The following is a 16063-nucleotide window of genomic DNA, read 5'->3' on the forward strand; positions in this document are numbered from 1 at the left end:
TGTTTTGGTAAAGAACTGAGGGAAAACAACACGCTGTCGCCCTAGTTACATTTATACAAATGGCTCACTGAGCATTTTCCATTCATTATATATATACCCTATAGGCTAAGGCTGAATAATTTACTGGATTCATCCCAGCCAGGAGTGACACGTCCTATCTCATTAGTTTTGTTTTATCAGTTTATGTTGCAGGACAGCATGTATTGATCAAGATAATAGAGGATGTGCCAGAGGATGTGACTTAATCAAAAGCCCATCTTGCAGTCCCTAGCTAGCTATTACACTTTTTAACTTCGTAGCTTTCAAAGCCACAATATATTACAGTGACACTCTGAAACTAATGTTCTGGACCCAAATGAGTACCTGAACTGTTTCTCTGTTGCTGCTGGTAGGGCTGCACATGACAAGTAATGTTTTAATGAGCTTGTTACCAAGGAGAAAGATAATATTTTATTCATTTTGGGTCCTGGGCTAGAAGGATTTGAGTCATTTAGTGAGTCAATGAGGTTTTTCACACCGTCTGCTGAGCGCCTAGCTTTAGAATGCTGAACAATTGCTGGGGCTCTGAAGAGGCAGGAATTACAAAAGGCCTAATAAACACTTTACGGTATGAGTTACGGTATGAGAGTGAGCATTAACGCATGCACACACACACACACACACACACACACACACACACACACACACACACACACACACACACACACACACACACACACACACACACACACACACACACACACACACACACACACACACACACACACACACACACACAAATACCTAACATATTCACTGCTGATGTAGCTGAGCAAGTCATATGCCCCACTCCCACTGTGGCTTTCCTGTTTTTCATGGCGGGACACTAATACATCTTGAAAAGCTCTGGGGACAAACATTCTGAAGCAATGGTATCTCTCAAGCTCATGGCTAGCAGCAGCCCTCTGTCCAGTCCACGTTTGTACAGTAGTACTGTATGGTGGCCCGCCTGAAGGAGAAAGTGGAATTTTGGCTGCACAGCATCTCATGCTCAAGGCCAGAGGCTAGCTAGACTCAGGATGTGCACAATGGCATAGTCATACCCATGAGACCACCTTATTGTTGCCTTGCCTGCCTAATTTCACTCAAGGCTGTGCTGGCCTCATTCACCGCTAAGGAGAAGACAGACAGATGTGGGTGGATGATAGAGTTGAAGAAGTACAGCAAGGTCGAAAAGTGTCTTAACAGGAGAAAGGTGGCAGACGTTTTCTCTCTGGGCGCTCTAGTGGCGCTGGAGTAAAGTTCTCCACCATGGAGACAAGGGGTTCGAATCCTTCCCGGTGCATGCGGCATGGACGAGCGTCCATACACAACACAATCGGCCACGTTCGCAGGAGGGAAGCTGGTCGGGGAATGGGGTCTTTGTGGCTGCATCAGTAATAGATGCTTGTGTACTGTGTACTGACTCTGAGTCTGTTGTTAGCTGTGATCACAATAGGGTTTGTGGAGGCAAACAAGTTTATCGAAGATTCCCGAAAGGTCCTCTTAGCAAACAATGATTTATTTCTCAGCACAGCAGATGGCAGCTTGTCTATGACGTTATTCTAGACAGCTGTGGACTCAGACCTTTCCTAACATCACACTAATTGAGTACATCTCAGAAAAAAAGCCATGCTCGCCAAATGGAAACGTTAACTTTGACTTGTTCGGAAATGTTGCCGTGTCATCTCTCCCGTGGGCCAGGAAGTCGGACAGATACATGGTCAAATCTGCAGTCTTACACAGGCTACCACTCTGTTGGAATGTTATGCATTATTGTCTTCTCAAGCACCGCAATGAGAGCCTTATGTGGTTTCAGTGCCCAGATGTACGTTAGTTATTATCAAAATTTCTTGCAAAAGATAAAACATCATGTTGACCGGGTTGTCTAAGGATCTATACTTGGTCTCCTCCTTTTTTCCCCCTACACCAAATCTCTTTGCCGAAGATAAGCATCACAATGCGTTCTGAGCTTGTAGATCTGAAATGTTTCGCCAATTTGCACAAATTTCGTTTATTTGTCGTGTCCAGAATAGGGACAATAGGGTTCATGTGGATAAGTCGCGATCCGACGCGTTATGATGCATATAGATCCTAATAGATCGGCTAGTTCCACTATTTTTGAAACATTTTAAAGGTATACAAATACAATTATTAAATGCATGGCCTGTTCTGAACTATTTTGATGTCATTTGTTGCCAGTCATTGCCAGTCACTGCTTTGTACCAAATTATTTGTCATATTTGCCTTTTGCTTACAAAGCCTAAAAGGCAAATCTTTATTTATATGTATGTTCCAATGTTCAAAGCCAAATAAATAGGCATGTAACGATTCACTCAACTCACAATACGATTCTAATTACAATACTAGGTTCACGATACGATTTTTGAAACACAAAATTATTTTCCAGACAAATTACCGAAAAATCTTTTATTGTTTTCCAATCACAAATCCAGTATTTTCTTCTCTTTTCTTTTTCTTTTTACAATACTGTGTTTTCTCTTATCCTCTTTTCAATAAAGTAGCAAAGATCCTGTATTTTCTTCTCTTTTTCACGTGCCCTCTGCTTTTTGCATCGTGATACATTTTATTAAATTGATTTAAATTGTCACCAGTTTGAATCGATTTTAATCGAGTTACGATAAATCGTTACATGCCTACAAATAAACAATTAGATCCTTAATTGCAATTATTTTACATGACAATTAATCGTCAACTAATATTTCATGATCGTGACGGCACTGTGACATGCTGCATGTGTCTCTAAAACACACACACACACACACACACACGTCACACACACACACACACACACACACACACACACACACACACACACACACATACTCGACTGATAATACCATTATGCGCTGTGAACCTTTTTCTGGTTGTCATGTCTCTGTTTTAGCAATGATTGTAGTTCATGCCAAGTGCTTCCAGCTGGCAGCTGCTTGCTATCAGTGTTGCTGATACTGCTAGTGATTTTCAGGCCACCTGCTGTTTACAGCAGCCTGATCAAGCAGCACTGTCTATATCGCTTCTATCTATGCTTCTGTTATTTCAACCACTGGCTTACAGTATGCTAATGAGGGTCCGTCTGCAGAGCTTTCTCCCCATCCTTTGTGCTGCTGTGGTTTCATCAGCTTACCGGCAGCATCAGCCTTTGAAGTCCCCCGCGGCGAGTTTCAGCAGTTTTTCTTTCTGAAACTTAACTGCTCTCTGACACTGATGAAAGATAAACCACTTTAACCCTGGTGTCCCTATTTTGGGCATGTCATTTATTTATGAGCTTGTGGATCGCTGTTTTCGGAAATCCTTTGATTTTTTTGTTTTTGAATTAGGACGTAAGTAGTTAAACTGCTGTATCTGTCAATCAGTTTATGCCATCACATTTCACCCGGCACCCCACACTGTGTTCATACTTTTCACAACCGCACAGTACTGTTTTGGTCAAGTCAGATGAAAATCTTGTTTGTGTTAAAAAGATTTACAAATTGAGTTCCCTTTTGAGGTAGACTTCTTTTCATGTAGCCAAATTGCAGAAATGTACAATTTATCTCATGTCTCTAGGTTTTGACCTTTTCAGCAAGGCACACACAAATTATGAATTAGTTGAAATGTCACATTGCCACCAAATTAAGCTACTGTATGTGGCCAAATGTGGATTCAAGTTAATCATTTTGGATCATTCCTTTGCTCTGCCATCTCTCAATAATCCTTCCTCTCTTATGTCTACATTGCAGGTTCAACTACAGAGCCACCCATCACCTTACCACCAATGGCTTCTATGCGTTCCTCAACTGGTTTGATGAGAGAGCCTGGTACCCTCTGGGCAGGATCGTTGGAGGCACGGTAGGTAGTGTGTGTGCAAGCATTCGTAGGACTATATATATGTGTGTGTGTGTGTGTGTGTGTGAACTCGCCAAAAATAGAAGTAGAAGTCAGCATCGGATATGATGGAATACCATAAGCGCGTGTGTGTGTGTGTGTGTGTATGCATGCATCTACCTCTATCACAACCATTTCTTAGGTCCTTATTATCCTGCCTGAAGCAATGCATGCTTGGGTATTGTAATCGTGTGTGTGTGTGTGTGTGTGTGTGTTCCATTCTAAAGAAGACAACTTGAGAATAGATGGGCAGATTGAAACCTGAAACTTTCCTTTTTTAAATCTTTTTTCCTTCTTAAATTTAGAGTAGCCAATAGTTTTTTACCCCTTTTTCTCCCCAATTTAGTCGTTATGCCAATTGATTCCTCCCCACACACATTTCTTTGTTGTCACTGCTGTCGTATCTTACTGACTCACTTGCCAGTGAGGAGCCCCCACCAGAAGGACGTAGAGCCTTCGTCCTACTCCTCCCTCCCAACTCTCCCCGCTGACAGGTGCCGACCCAAAGAAATGGGCTTTCCTGAAGAGAAGATTAATCTTTGGGTTGAAAACTTCTAGGTCACTGTCGAGGTCAAAATTGACAACTGATTAACTGCATTTTCAAACTTGTAGGGAATGATCAGTAGAGACCTAATTAACTTTTAGTTCTCAAAAAAAGTTACTATCGAGAGAACAAGAGATGTTTCTGCAGGTGGACTTTGCATTTTGATAAGATTACTGTGTACACACACTGGCCCAATAAACTCTTCAGTCAGGGACGACACTGTGCTTAATGTCTCGAGAGTCACAGGCAGTGATAAGTTCTCAGTCATCTCCTCACATACTGTTCGCACATAAACACATGAAGCCTTTGCTTGACTGGCTGGTGAAACGGGTACAAGGGGGGAGGCAATAAGTTAGCCAGGATAAGATGCATAGAGTAGATCCATCTTCATAAATCCCTAAAGGACACTCAGCCCGGGGTCACTTTAACACACCATTACCCTGCCACTCATCTTGTGTGTCTCCTGTCTTTTATTTAACTCACTTAGATAGATCCTCTCCACACAAATCGGTGAAGTAACCGTAACGGTCATGAGAAGCTAATCTTTCCCCGGGGTTTACTCTTGCACTTGGCCACAACGGCAAGTGTAATTCTGGAGGATATTGTCTTCACAGAGCAGGGTCTCTTTGATGCACCCTTCTACTCGCACTCTTTTCGTTTGAAGCTCTAACTTTCATATGAGGGTTTTCTCTCTAGTGAATATGGAAGTATTTGATTCCAGGATTGCAGTGAAGAAAGATATTACAGTCTATCTGTCTGTCTGCTGACTTTCAATATAGGAAGGTCAATATGAAACTGACTGTGTAACCTATATGAGAGGAAGGTTGATCTTTGGAATACAGATTTCTCCCACAAACTAGCATGCGCAGACTCTTTGCACGCACACATTCAAACCTCCAAGGTTAGAATCGTTACACTTACTGTAGGGCTGGGCAGTAAATCGATATTAAGGTATATACTGTATATTGATATCATGATATGAGACTAATATTAATATATAATACATTTTATTTGTAACTTACTTTACAATTTCACAAATCTCAAAGTGCTTGACTAGATAGATGTTCAATAGTGACAGTAGCAGATCTAATAAGGTGTATGTATCTATATATTTACATATATAATATCGTGATATGAAACAAGATAGAATTTTTATAGTGACAGTAGCAGTTCTACAAGTGCCCAACTTGTTGTGACCTTAAACATCTTCTATCGTCTTTATTTTGAGAAAGAGAGAAAAAAAATCACACCCAGTGTGAAGTGAGCGGTGCTATTTATGAGTTATTAATTTCATCATGCACCCGGTGGCCAATCACAGCACGTCCTGCGAAGTGACGTGCTTACATTTTTTACATTATTATTAATTTCATCATGCGTCTCGCTAGCCAATCACAGCGCGTCTGCGAAGTTTGAAGTTAATTTCATCATGTGTCTCGCTAGCCAATCACAGCAAAGATTGCAAAGCTTAGCCTATGGGCGTGTTTTCCACAGCATGGCGTCACAGTGAAAGACAAATTTTCACGCCGGAAAGAAAAACTTTCGCCACGGATGGGTCCTAAACCCTCTTATAGGAGCGGTTGCACCGCTCAAAAAAGAATCATTACAATATCAAGGTATTTGGTCCATACCGTCCATCACTAGTTGCACCTAAATAACCCTTGCCTCCCCCCTGTCCGTCCACCAGGTGTACCCCGGGCTGATGGTCACAGCGGGTCTCATCCACTATGTGCTGAACCTGCTCCACATCACCGTCCACATCCGGGACGTGTGCGTGTTCCTGGCGCCGGTGTTCAGCGGCCTCACCTCTATCTCCACCTTCCTGCTGACCAAGGAGCTGTGGAACCAGGGAGCCGGGCTGCTGGCGGCCTGCTTCATCGCCATCGTGCCCGGCTACATCTCCCGCTCGGTGGCCGGCTCCTTCGACAACGAGGGCATCGCCATCTTCGCCCTGCAGTTCACCTACTACCTCTGGGTATGGCTACACAGCAGTGTTGATTTTGACAGCATATTTTGATATAGTTTTAGTCATAGTCTTTTGAATACAATTTCATTTAGTTTTAGTCATATTTTAGTCATCTGAAATGTTAGTTTTTGTCGACTAAATATAAGATTTTAGTTGACTTAACTCTTTCAGTGCCAATGAAATAAAAAAATTATTGCGAAGTTTGCCAACTTTTTTCTTTTTTTTTTTCAAAGAAAAAAAAAAGGATGGAGCTGCAGATGGAGCTGCAAATCTTCAGATAATGATATCTTGGGTTCTGAACATTAAAAAAATATATATATTTTTTAAACTCGGGATTTCTCGTTCTGGCACTGAGGGTATAACCCTAAAACTCGGGATAACTCGGGGCCTGGCACTGAGAGAGTTAATGTACAGTTGATTTAGTCGACTAAAATGTATTTTGGCGGGCCTAGATGGCGTCGTAATGGCTGATTTTACACTTGGTTGCATGCTGAAAATAGCCGATCTACAAGCTCTGTGACGCGTTGTGAGCTTGTAGATCGGCTATTTTCAGAGCGCAACACCCAAGCGCAACCAAACATAAAATGTCTTGTCTTTTGGATCTCTTCTCCACAAGCCCCTCCTTAACATTTTTGTCTAGTTTTTATTTGTTGACCAAATTGCCAATATATTTAGTCTTAGTTTCAGTCATCATAGCTTAATTTTTAATTTCGTCAGTGAAAAAAGGTACTCGACGAACATTTTTAGTCATAGTTTTAGTCGACGAAATCAACACTGCTACACAGTACACACATACACTAGTAGAAGTAGAGCAGCCGTCTTTCTTTTTTGTATATAATATACTGTCGATATGTAGGTATTTAGGTAGGTTGGTAGGTAGGTAGGTAGGTGTGTGTACATAGAAATGTCAGTGTCTTTGTTGACTGACTGCCAGACCATTCCTTGGCTTGTAGCTGAAACGTGTAGCTTGAAACGTTCCACTTGTTCCTATCAGGTGTGGAGAAATACTGTAGCAACCATGCAGTAAAAAGGGAACAGGTCACTTTCTGTGTGAGCATTATTACTAATAATACTAGAAGTTGATTTGTTAGCAATGCCACAAAACACCCCATGAGTCGATAAAGCCAGTTTCAAGTCCATGGAGAAGCCGGATTTTGATATTTAGATATTCAAATCTGGAGAGATGCTGGATAATACCAGACATTCATTTAACTTAAGATCATAGGATGCTATATGTGAGTTATGTTTGAGAGAATCTTTTCCCTCCCCAGACCAAACCCAAGCGCTCTCCTACTATACATGTACCGTAGCTCCATACAATATACTGGTCCACAGAGGTTTATGCATGTTGATATGTAGGCTAATTTTATTCTCACAGAACTTAATCAACCATGGCATTTCATATATGTGCCACTGAAATTTAATAAAAGGGATTGAGCTCCCTAAGTAATTGGTGATTGGAGGTATTTGGATGGATGGGGAATAGCTTAACATTATTTCCATATGAAGATGAATTTTTAATCTCCTCAATGTAGCTGGAAAAAGCCATAAATCTCAAGTTTTCCACACATGCACACAGAAACCAAAGATCTTGACAGGTTGCATCATGCCTGGGCAGACAGAGTAGCCGTGCTATCAGCAGAACCTTAAATAACATCCCTCCTATCCATCTCTTTCTATCCCTCTGCTCTTCATGCTTTCATTTCATCCCTCGCTTCCTTATCCGATACGTCTCATTGGCTCAGGTCGACCATTCATCCTAATCTGCAGCCTCATCCAACCAACAGCGGCTCCAAACCGCGTGTTCGTTAAGTCAGGCCTCGTTAGCCTCGTTAAGGCCCTCCGGTAGAACCAGCCCGCTAACCGAGCCTCTCGGGGTGTGATAGGGAAGGTAAAGATGTATAGGACACGCTGCTCTCCTCTGTACAGGCCATTACAGGGAGAAATGTGATGAATAATTCACATGGTCGTGCTTGGTAAGCAGCAGTTGCAAGCTGCATGTCTCCTTTAGGACGGAAAGGCACAGAACGGAATGAACAGACTCTATTTAATGGTGGAGGTTAATGGAGATAGCGCTTGTCCATGTCTAACTTTCTTTTGTTCCCCACATGACCTAGCTACGGCTTGGATCACATCCCCCCCCCACCCCCTCCGTTTCTCTGCCTCTCTTTCTGCCTCCATTGCTTTCTGACACACTCTGTGTCTTTGTGTGTATCTGCATTATCGCCTAATTCCTTGAACACACTAGGAGTCTGCTAAAGCTGAATAGACTCCACATCACACATTCAACAACTGACTATTGCAGATTACAGTCGCTGACCAGCACAATCTGTCACTGAGCCGAGCAAGGATTGGGCATCACAAACTGCAGAATCACACCCAGATTTGTCCAGATTCCTGTCGTAAAAATCTAACCTGTTTGCTTAAGTGTAATTGTGACGGCCCTGACTGGTCCGAGGCGTGCTTTAAGTCTCGCGTGTTCATGGATAACCTTATCTCTTATGTGATTTACAGGTGAAGTCGGTGAAGACGGGATCTATCTTCTGGGCCATTGGATGCTGCCTGTCCTACTTTTACATGGTGAGAACATGTACCCAATGGAAACAAGACCGCAGGGACTTTTTTGGTGTTATCCTTTTAGACAAAGTGTTTGACTGTACTCGTGCTGTTACATTTCTGTCTAATAAAATATTCAATCAATCAACACACACACACACACACACACACACACACACACACACACACAGTATCGCACACATTTTCAAAAGAAAACATACAAAAAAGGAGCAGCAAAGAGACATACCTATTTAACTACTTTCAGAGCAGCACGTCCACAGACAATTAGACACGGAAACCAATAGAGCCCTCAAGGTTGTTTTTAATGACTCAAAGTAGGGATGCATCGATATATGGGCCACTATCGGTCAACATCGGTATCGGCAAAAAAATTAATAAAGTTATAGGAGTTAGGAGGCAATTATGTTGTGTTTCTGCAGATTCTGAACAGTTATTTCTTATAATGAAGATGTATTTGTTTCCCTGGCACAAAAGGGGGAAATAATAACACCAAAAACGAAATAAACAAATATCGGTATCAGTATCGGCTATCGGCTAAATTGTTATATTAAACATCGGTATCGGCCAAGAATTTCCATATCGGTGCATCCCTAACTCAAAGCATCATAGTGGATTTCCATCAGACATTGATGTTCTCACATCATCTGTCCTATTGTCCCCAAACAAAGACTGATGTCCCAGGGGAACCTTTTCCCATGAATGACCATCATTTAGCCAAAGTGCTATTTTCGAGATGAACGGTTTAAATGCCATGTAGCCATATCTGTGTTCTGTCACACCTCTGCCACCACAGCCTTCTGTCTGATGGGTACACCACACTGAGACAATGAGCACAAAGCTAGTGATGATGAGATATCCGTGTGTGTGTGCGTGCGCCATTGAGGCTTTGGACAACATAATTTGAGTGGCACTGTTAACGGTGTTGCTCAGAATGATTTCACTGCTCTCTGATGGGCCGTGCAGCCTTGTCACCTTGATATCCCATTATGAGAAAGCTTGTCTGTCGTCCTCTATTGTCTGAAAGACGTGTGTGTGTGTGTGTGTGTGTGTGTGTGTGTGTGTGTGTGTGTGTGTGTGTGTGTGTGGCAAACGTGTTTGTGCACATACACAACAAGTAAACATCACTTCCCGGTCTACAGGGAACAGTGGGCTAGTCATTACTAAATTACCTGCCGCAGTTCAAAAGAGATATCAAAATACAATTATGACAGGAGGCAGTAAACAGTGCAGACACATGTGCAAGTGTGCATGCTTAACCACATCAATAAGGATTTCATCTTAATTAATCAATACTGTGTGTGTGTGGTCTATTTGTGTTTGTGTGTTGCAGGTTTCAGCATGGGGAGGCTACGTATTTATCATCAACCTGATTCCACTTCACGTATTTGTCCTGCTGCTTATGCAGCGCTACAGTAAAAGAGTCTACATAGGTGAGATGCAATACACACACTGTACCACACACACACACACACACACACACACACACACACACACACACACACACACACACACACACACACACACACACACACACACAAGAATAACTTAAGTCCACATTAATTCAAGGTTGAAAAGGAAGTTTTACATGACCTGGCAGTTCTCCTGTGTTCTCATTTGACAAACTGCATTACATTTATTCTGGATAAACCTTTGTCGCAAGCGCAAAATACTTGTACAGTCAGCAGCTACACACACACACACACACACACTGTGTCTCAGATGCTGGTGTAGGACCCCCAAGTGATGTGAATTTGTGAAGGTGTAGAGGCATGCATGCCTCCCACCTTCACACTACACAGTAAAATCCCCAGTGTAGATTTAAGTCCGCGTTTAAGAATGGACTCAAATGGACCCGTAAACTTATCACTGACGATTTTATTGTACATACAACCTCATTATTATTCTTCCCCACAGGGGCAGTGTAAACACACAGATGCAGATAATTAATAGCTTTCATTAGCAGCTGACGGTGTTGTGTCTATAACTAGACAAATATCGAGTTCAGTCAAACACCCTGGAGACCGATGGAAGTGATCTGTGAGAGGGACCGGGAATTGGGGCAAGAAGTGGAGATAATGAATGGGCAGAGAAATATAAGAAAACTAGATGAAAACGGTTTTGCACTCAAAGGGCTGACTTAGGTGCAAACCATCTGCAGTCAAAACAAAATGTATGTATATTTGCAAAATGTGCAGCTAACTCCTGATGGGGGGAAGGGCGGGGAACAGAAGCTGATAAATAAACCGGCATAATGCAATCATAGCTGCATAATGATAATCAAAGTATAAAACTGCAGGACATAAGGAATCGACATTCGATCTAGGGTGCTATGGCAACCACAGTGCTACAATGCTGAAAGCCTTCAGAGTTAAAGAGAGCTAATAAGCTTCATAAAGGAGATAAACTAAAGACGGGAGCAGAGAAGGAGAGCGTAAAAGGAGATGAGAGGAGGAATAAATCCAAAAGAGCAGAGATGAGCTTGGGGTCAGGCTTGATGGATGGTGCTGTCTCACTGTGGCGCTTTTGGTAAAAATGAATAATTTAGCGCTTAGCAATTTAGTTGAATTTCTTGTCTTTCTCACTTCTACTCTTTTGCTTTCTCTGCACTCGTCTCCCTCTCCTCTCTACCATCTCTCTCTCTCTCGCTCTCTCTCTCTCTCTCTCTCTCTCAGACCTCTACATTCTGTCTGGAGTAACAATAGTCATAATTGAGTTAGCTCAAACTCATATTAGCTTTGGGTGTCCCCCGGTGCATACCTACTTAGACTTTGAGTCCAGTTCATGACCTGCTGCCACATATCATTCCTCCATCGCTCTATTTCTCCTGTCCAATCAAGCCAAAATGCTTTTAATTAAATCAAATCAAGCTGTTTTATTAGCTTGTGAGCAATAACTCCTCTGCACCAAAATAGCATCCCCCAGAATACTGAATGGATTCACATCAGTCAGCATCTGGGGAACAGGTGCTGTATGCCACCTACTGAGACGTTTTGCTGGGTATGGCGACTGGCTCATCTATTAAGGAGACACTCTGCATGGTTGCCAGTACCAGGACTAAATGATTAGATTATACTTGATGAGAAGCCGCCTGGAGAGGCTGGATATCAGGTGTATTAATTGTTAAGCTGTCTGGATGTTGGGCCAAATGAATACCCTGTTTTCCCCATCAGACACAACAAAGGAAAGGGCTACAATGAAGGGTCTTAATAAGGTTTGTTAAGCGAAGGGGCTATATTTTAACCATGTCCAAAACCGTGACTTTTCAGGAAATGGAAAAAATAACCTGTGTTCCAATGGATCAATTGTAGTTATTATTTAGTCACAACTCACAAGCTCTAGTTAATACTTTTCATTGGTTGAATATTTATAAAATCCACAGACGGACTTAATCACTTTCAATCTGGTGTCCCTATTTTGAGCATGTCATGGTGAAAATCTTTGCATCGTGAGTGTGCTATAGCAATCCAGGGTTTCCTGCTGGAAAATCTGGTAATTATTCCAAAATCAGAAAATCTATAGTATGCTTTGTAAAATGATCTGCAGTAATCTATACATGATTTGTTGTCAATGGACAAAAAAGTAAAAACACCGGTACCTAAAAGTTTTGCAGATGATCAGCTTTGAGAATTATTATTCAAAAGTACTATTCCTTGAATTTTGGTTAAATTTGTGTCATTTCTGTTCTTTGGGGATTTTGGGGCAGCCAAAGAGGCAGCAGGCTGTCTTCATAAACATAATACTGTGTTGAAATGTATGCACAGTATTGGCAGGGAAGGCCATGCCTGAGGAGCAACAGAATTGTGTGATTTGCATGCTTTCAACCTGCAACCATGTGTTATTCCCCTCATTTCCGCTATGTGCCATCGAGATGATTAGATCGTTGGACCGCATTAGAGGTTCTTTGGATAGGTAAGGAGCAGATGTAATAATCTCCCAGGCTTGCGGATGGTCCTCCAACAGAACAACGGGCTATTTCAAAGCCATTCACGTTTACCTTATGGGTTTTAATAATCGTGTCATCTGTCGAAGACGGCAGTGGAGGGAAGAGAGAATTTTGATTCTCTGCCCAGAACCAATTGGGCCGGCCCTTTTTTTCCACCATTCCCATGGGTGTCATCTGGTGCAGGTCCAGTCATGCAGACTTGTTTTTCAGCACAGACAGAGAGGAGGGAACCTGCTTAGAAAATGACCAGTTCCAGTGCAGTTAAAATCATCACATGGTCACAAACTTAACTCTCATCATAACCAGTTATTGACATATTCTGATGTGTTCAAGTGCACAATCTCTCTCTCTCCTCAATCTTTATTCATGAGCATGAGACTGGTGCTGTGTTAACAGACGTTTCGCAGCAAAGTGTACACTTGTATAGTGACAGGGTGTCATAATCGACAACTAATATAAACTTCAAACCATCAATGCAAGTCATATAAGTAAGACTGCTAAGAAAAGTATGTGTTACACATTAGGATAGCAAGTAGACCAGATCAAAACTAGTATCTGTCTAAATAACATCTAGCAGCTATGGACAAACAAACAGCATACATCTATTTAAACAATGTACATAGCCTACGTGAACATGTAAAAAACATACATCTGATTAACGTAGCATCTATCTAAATAGACAAGATGGATAGTGTGGGGGAATGGGTATAGGGCTGTATAATGGCCTTAGGAATCGGATGAAAGCAGCAACTGGGAGCCAGTGGAGTGAGCGCAGAAGTGTAAAGACATTAACATTTTGGGAGGTTCAAGGCCAGGCCACGCTGTTCTACATCAGTTGTGACCTAGAATACAGGCAGACTAGCAAGGAAAGAGTCGCAGTATTTGCACCTGACTGAAGCTTGGAGCTGAGCAGACTCCTTTTGTAGAGGAAGGGTCTGATCCTCCAGATGATGTAAAGTGCCAACCTCTTCAAGAAACCTGGTACGTCTGACTGATTGGGTTGGAGAATAACCACTTGAGTGCCGTCCCTGATACTAATGTTACAAAGGGTGTATAGAAGAACCTTCAACCTTGTGCTTTACAGTATCAAATACTGTAGATTCATCTGTCAAGAAGACTGTAGATTCATCTGTCAAGAAGAATGAGGATGAAGAGTACCTTTGTGACTGCAGAGAATGCTGTTTCAGTACAATGGGAAGCTTTGAATCTGACTGGATGGGATCCGAAAGGTTATTCAGTGAGTGATCGAGAGCGAGCTGGTTGGAAACAACTCACTCCCTGCCGTTCTTGACGTCTTGAGTTTATTGAGTGGTGGAGTAAATCTGGCTGACTTGAAGGCAGATTGGAACGCAGCCTGAGGTTATGGATGAGTTCATAATGGTGATAATGAAAGGGAATAGATCAGCGGCAAAGGTCTGTAAGATCGAGGAAGGGATGTGTTTGCAAGGACAGGTGTTCAGTCAGGTCAATGACACAAGTTTAGGACCTCATTTGGAAGATCTAGGAGAGAAGGAAGATGGGCGTGAGAGGTTGGTGTTGGCATTAATGTAGATGAGTTAGTTGATTGATTAGTGCGAAGCTGGGAGAAAGTCTAATCATCAAGCTTCTTGATCTGATCTGATCAATGCTACTGCAGCCAGGGGTGGGGGTGGAGGATGGTTTTGAAGTGAGGAGTAGGTGGAGAAGAGCTTCTTTGGGTTGAATTTTAATGCAATCGAAAGTGGACTTGGAAGCTGGTTGCGGATAATGAGAGGGAGAAGGCAGAAAGGAGGGAATGGAAGTGGGAGAGGTTGTCTGATTGCCTAGGTTTGTGCCACCTTCATGGCAGGGGCAGTCAAAGACAGTTGAGAGATTGCAGAATACCTCTCCTATTCCTGCATTTTCATCTTTGCGCGTACGTCATCTTTGGGGCTCTGCGCTGAGCTCCGCCTGTCACCAGGCTGTCCTGACGACACCACACAGGATTGCTTTCTGTGTATATAAGACTTCAGGTACATAAGTGATAGTGCAGCGCTGCTGCACTATCACTTGTGTTTACACTGACATGTCTGATATCTGCTGCTAAATGATGTCTCGCCTATACGCACAAGGTATTTCGTTTTTATATCTGTTGCTATTTTTTAAAACTACTATATGTACCTTATGTATGTATGTATTTGAACTGCCTCATTCTATTTTTTTCTTTTGACCATGCACCATACAGTATGTATTTAGTATTTACTCTTCTCACGTTAGGAATATTTGACAATATTTGATTTGCTTTCTTTCTATGTCATGTTATTTTCCCCTTTCTTGAAAACTGCATAATTTAATAACTTGTACGAATTTCACCCACTTTGTTACACCTGAAAACATGTGACGTGACGATAAAGTTGAAGTTAAAGACCAGCTGAAATTGCTTTTCACAACCCTATCGTTGTGACATATTTCCTCCGTCACGATAGGAGCTGGGTGTGTATCAGCCAATCACAGAGATGGGGGGCGGTGCGGGCGGGTCGTTCACTGAAGAATCAGTCAACGAAACACCTTAAGCCGACTGTCCGTCCCCTTGGGCTATGGGATCTAAACTCTTGCAGGCACTCTTACTCTCCTGCGTCAGAGTAGAGTAGGACAACCCTCTAGCGTTCTCATCATATTATTGGTTGAAATTGGTTCAAACCTGCCGATGTAATCACCCATTATGTTTTTGTTTGACTGGAAGTAATTTAGAATTAAGACACGTTTTGTCTTGTATTACTAACTATGTCACCATTATGAGTGACCACGGATATGCTCTAAAAGTGTGAAACGTGTTTTTCATTTCAGCTGGTCTTTAAAGGCTGCAATAGAGGGAAAATAGATTGAGTTATGAACATGATGGACGACATCTTGTTTTCTCATTGTCTATTCTCCCTGTCACTCTTCTGTTTGTGTGTTTAGTCTTGGCAGAGCTCACATAAAACCTGTTATGATAACCTGCCAATCATCATTCCAACTCTATCCCTGAAGCAATTGTCAGGATATTACCATTTTAATCAGTTAAAATGCAAAACTGCTGAAGGCTTCTGCATAGGCGTACACATGCACACACACAAGTCCTCTGGCAAATGAATTGATTTACTCTCATGAGGCTGTCTTTAGTTTCCATAGC

At 42.1% G+C, this 16063-nt stretch overlaps 1 protein-coding gene across 1 annotated transcript in view; it reads left to right on the forward strand.

Moving 5' to 3' along the window:
* The window catches only part of LOC308084575 (dolichyl-diphosphooligosaccharide--protein glycosyltransferase subunit STT3B-like), a 62131-nt gene that overhangs the window by 26700 nt on the left and 19368 nt on the right, over positions 1-16063 (forward strand). The window contains exons 2-5 of the mRNA XM_080427287.1: positions 3762-3870; positions 6135-6422; positions 8928-8993; positions 10321-10420. Coding sequence (XP_080283413.1) covers positions 3762-3870; positions 6135-6422; positions 8928-8993; positions 10321-10420 — 563 coding nt within the window. The remainder of the gene's footprint in view (positions 1-3761; positions 3871-6134; positions 6423-8927; positions 8994-10320; positions 10421-16063) is intronic.

The sequence above is a fragment of the Gymnoscopelus braueri genome, assembly GCF_963280865.1.
Source record: "Gymnoscopelus braueri genome assembly, chromosome: 4".
Classification (NCBI taxonomy): Eukaryota; Metazoa; Chordata; class Actinopteri; order Myctophiformes; family Myctophidae; genus Gymnoscopelus; species Gymnoscopelus braueri.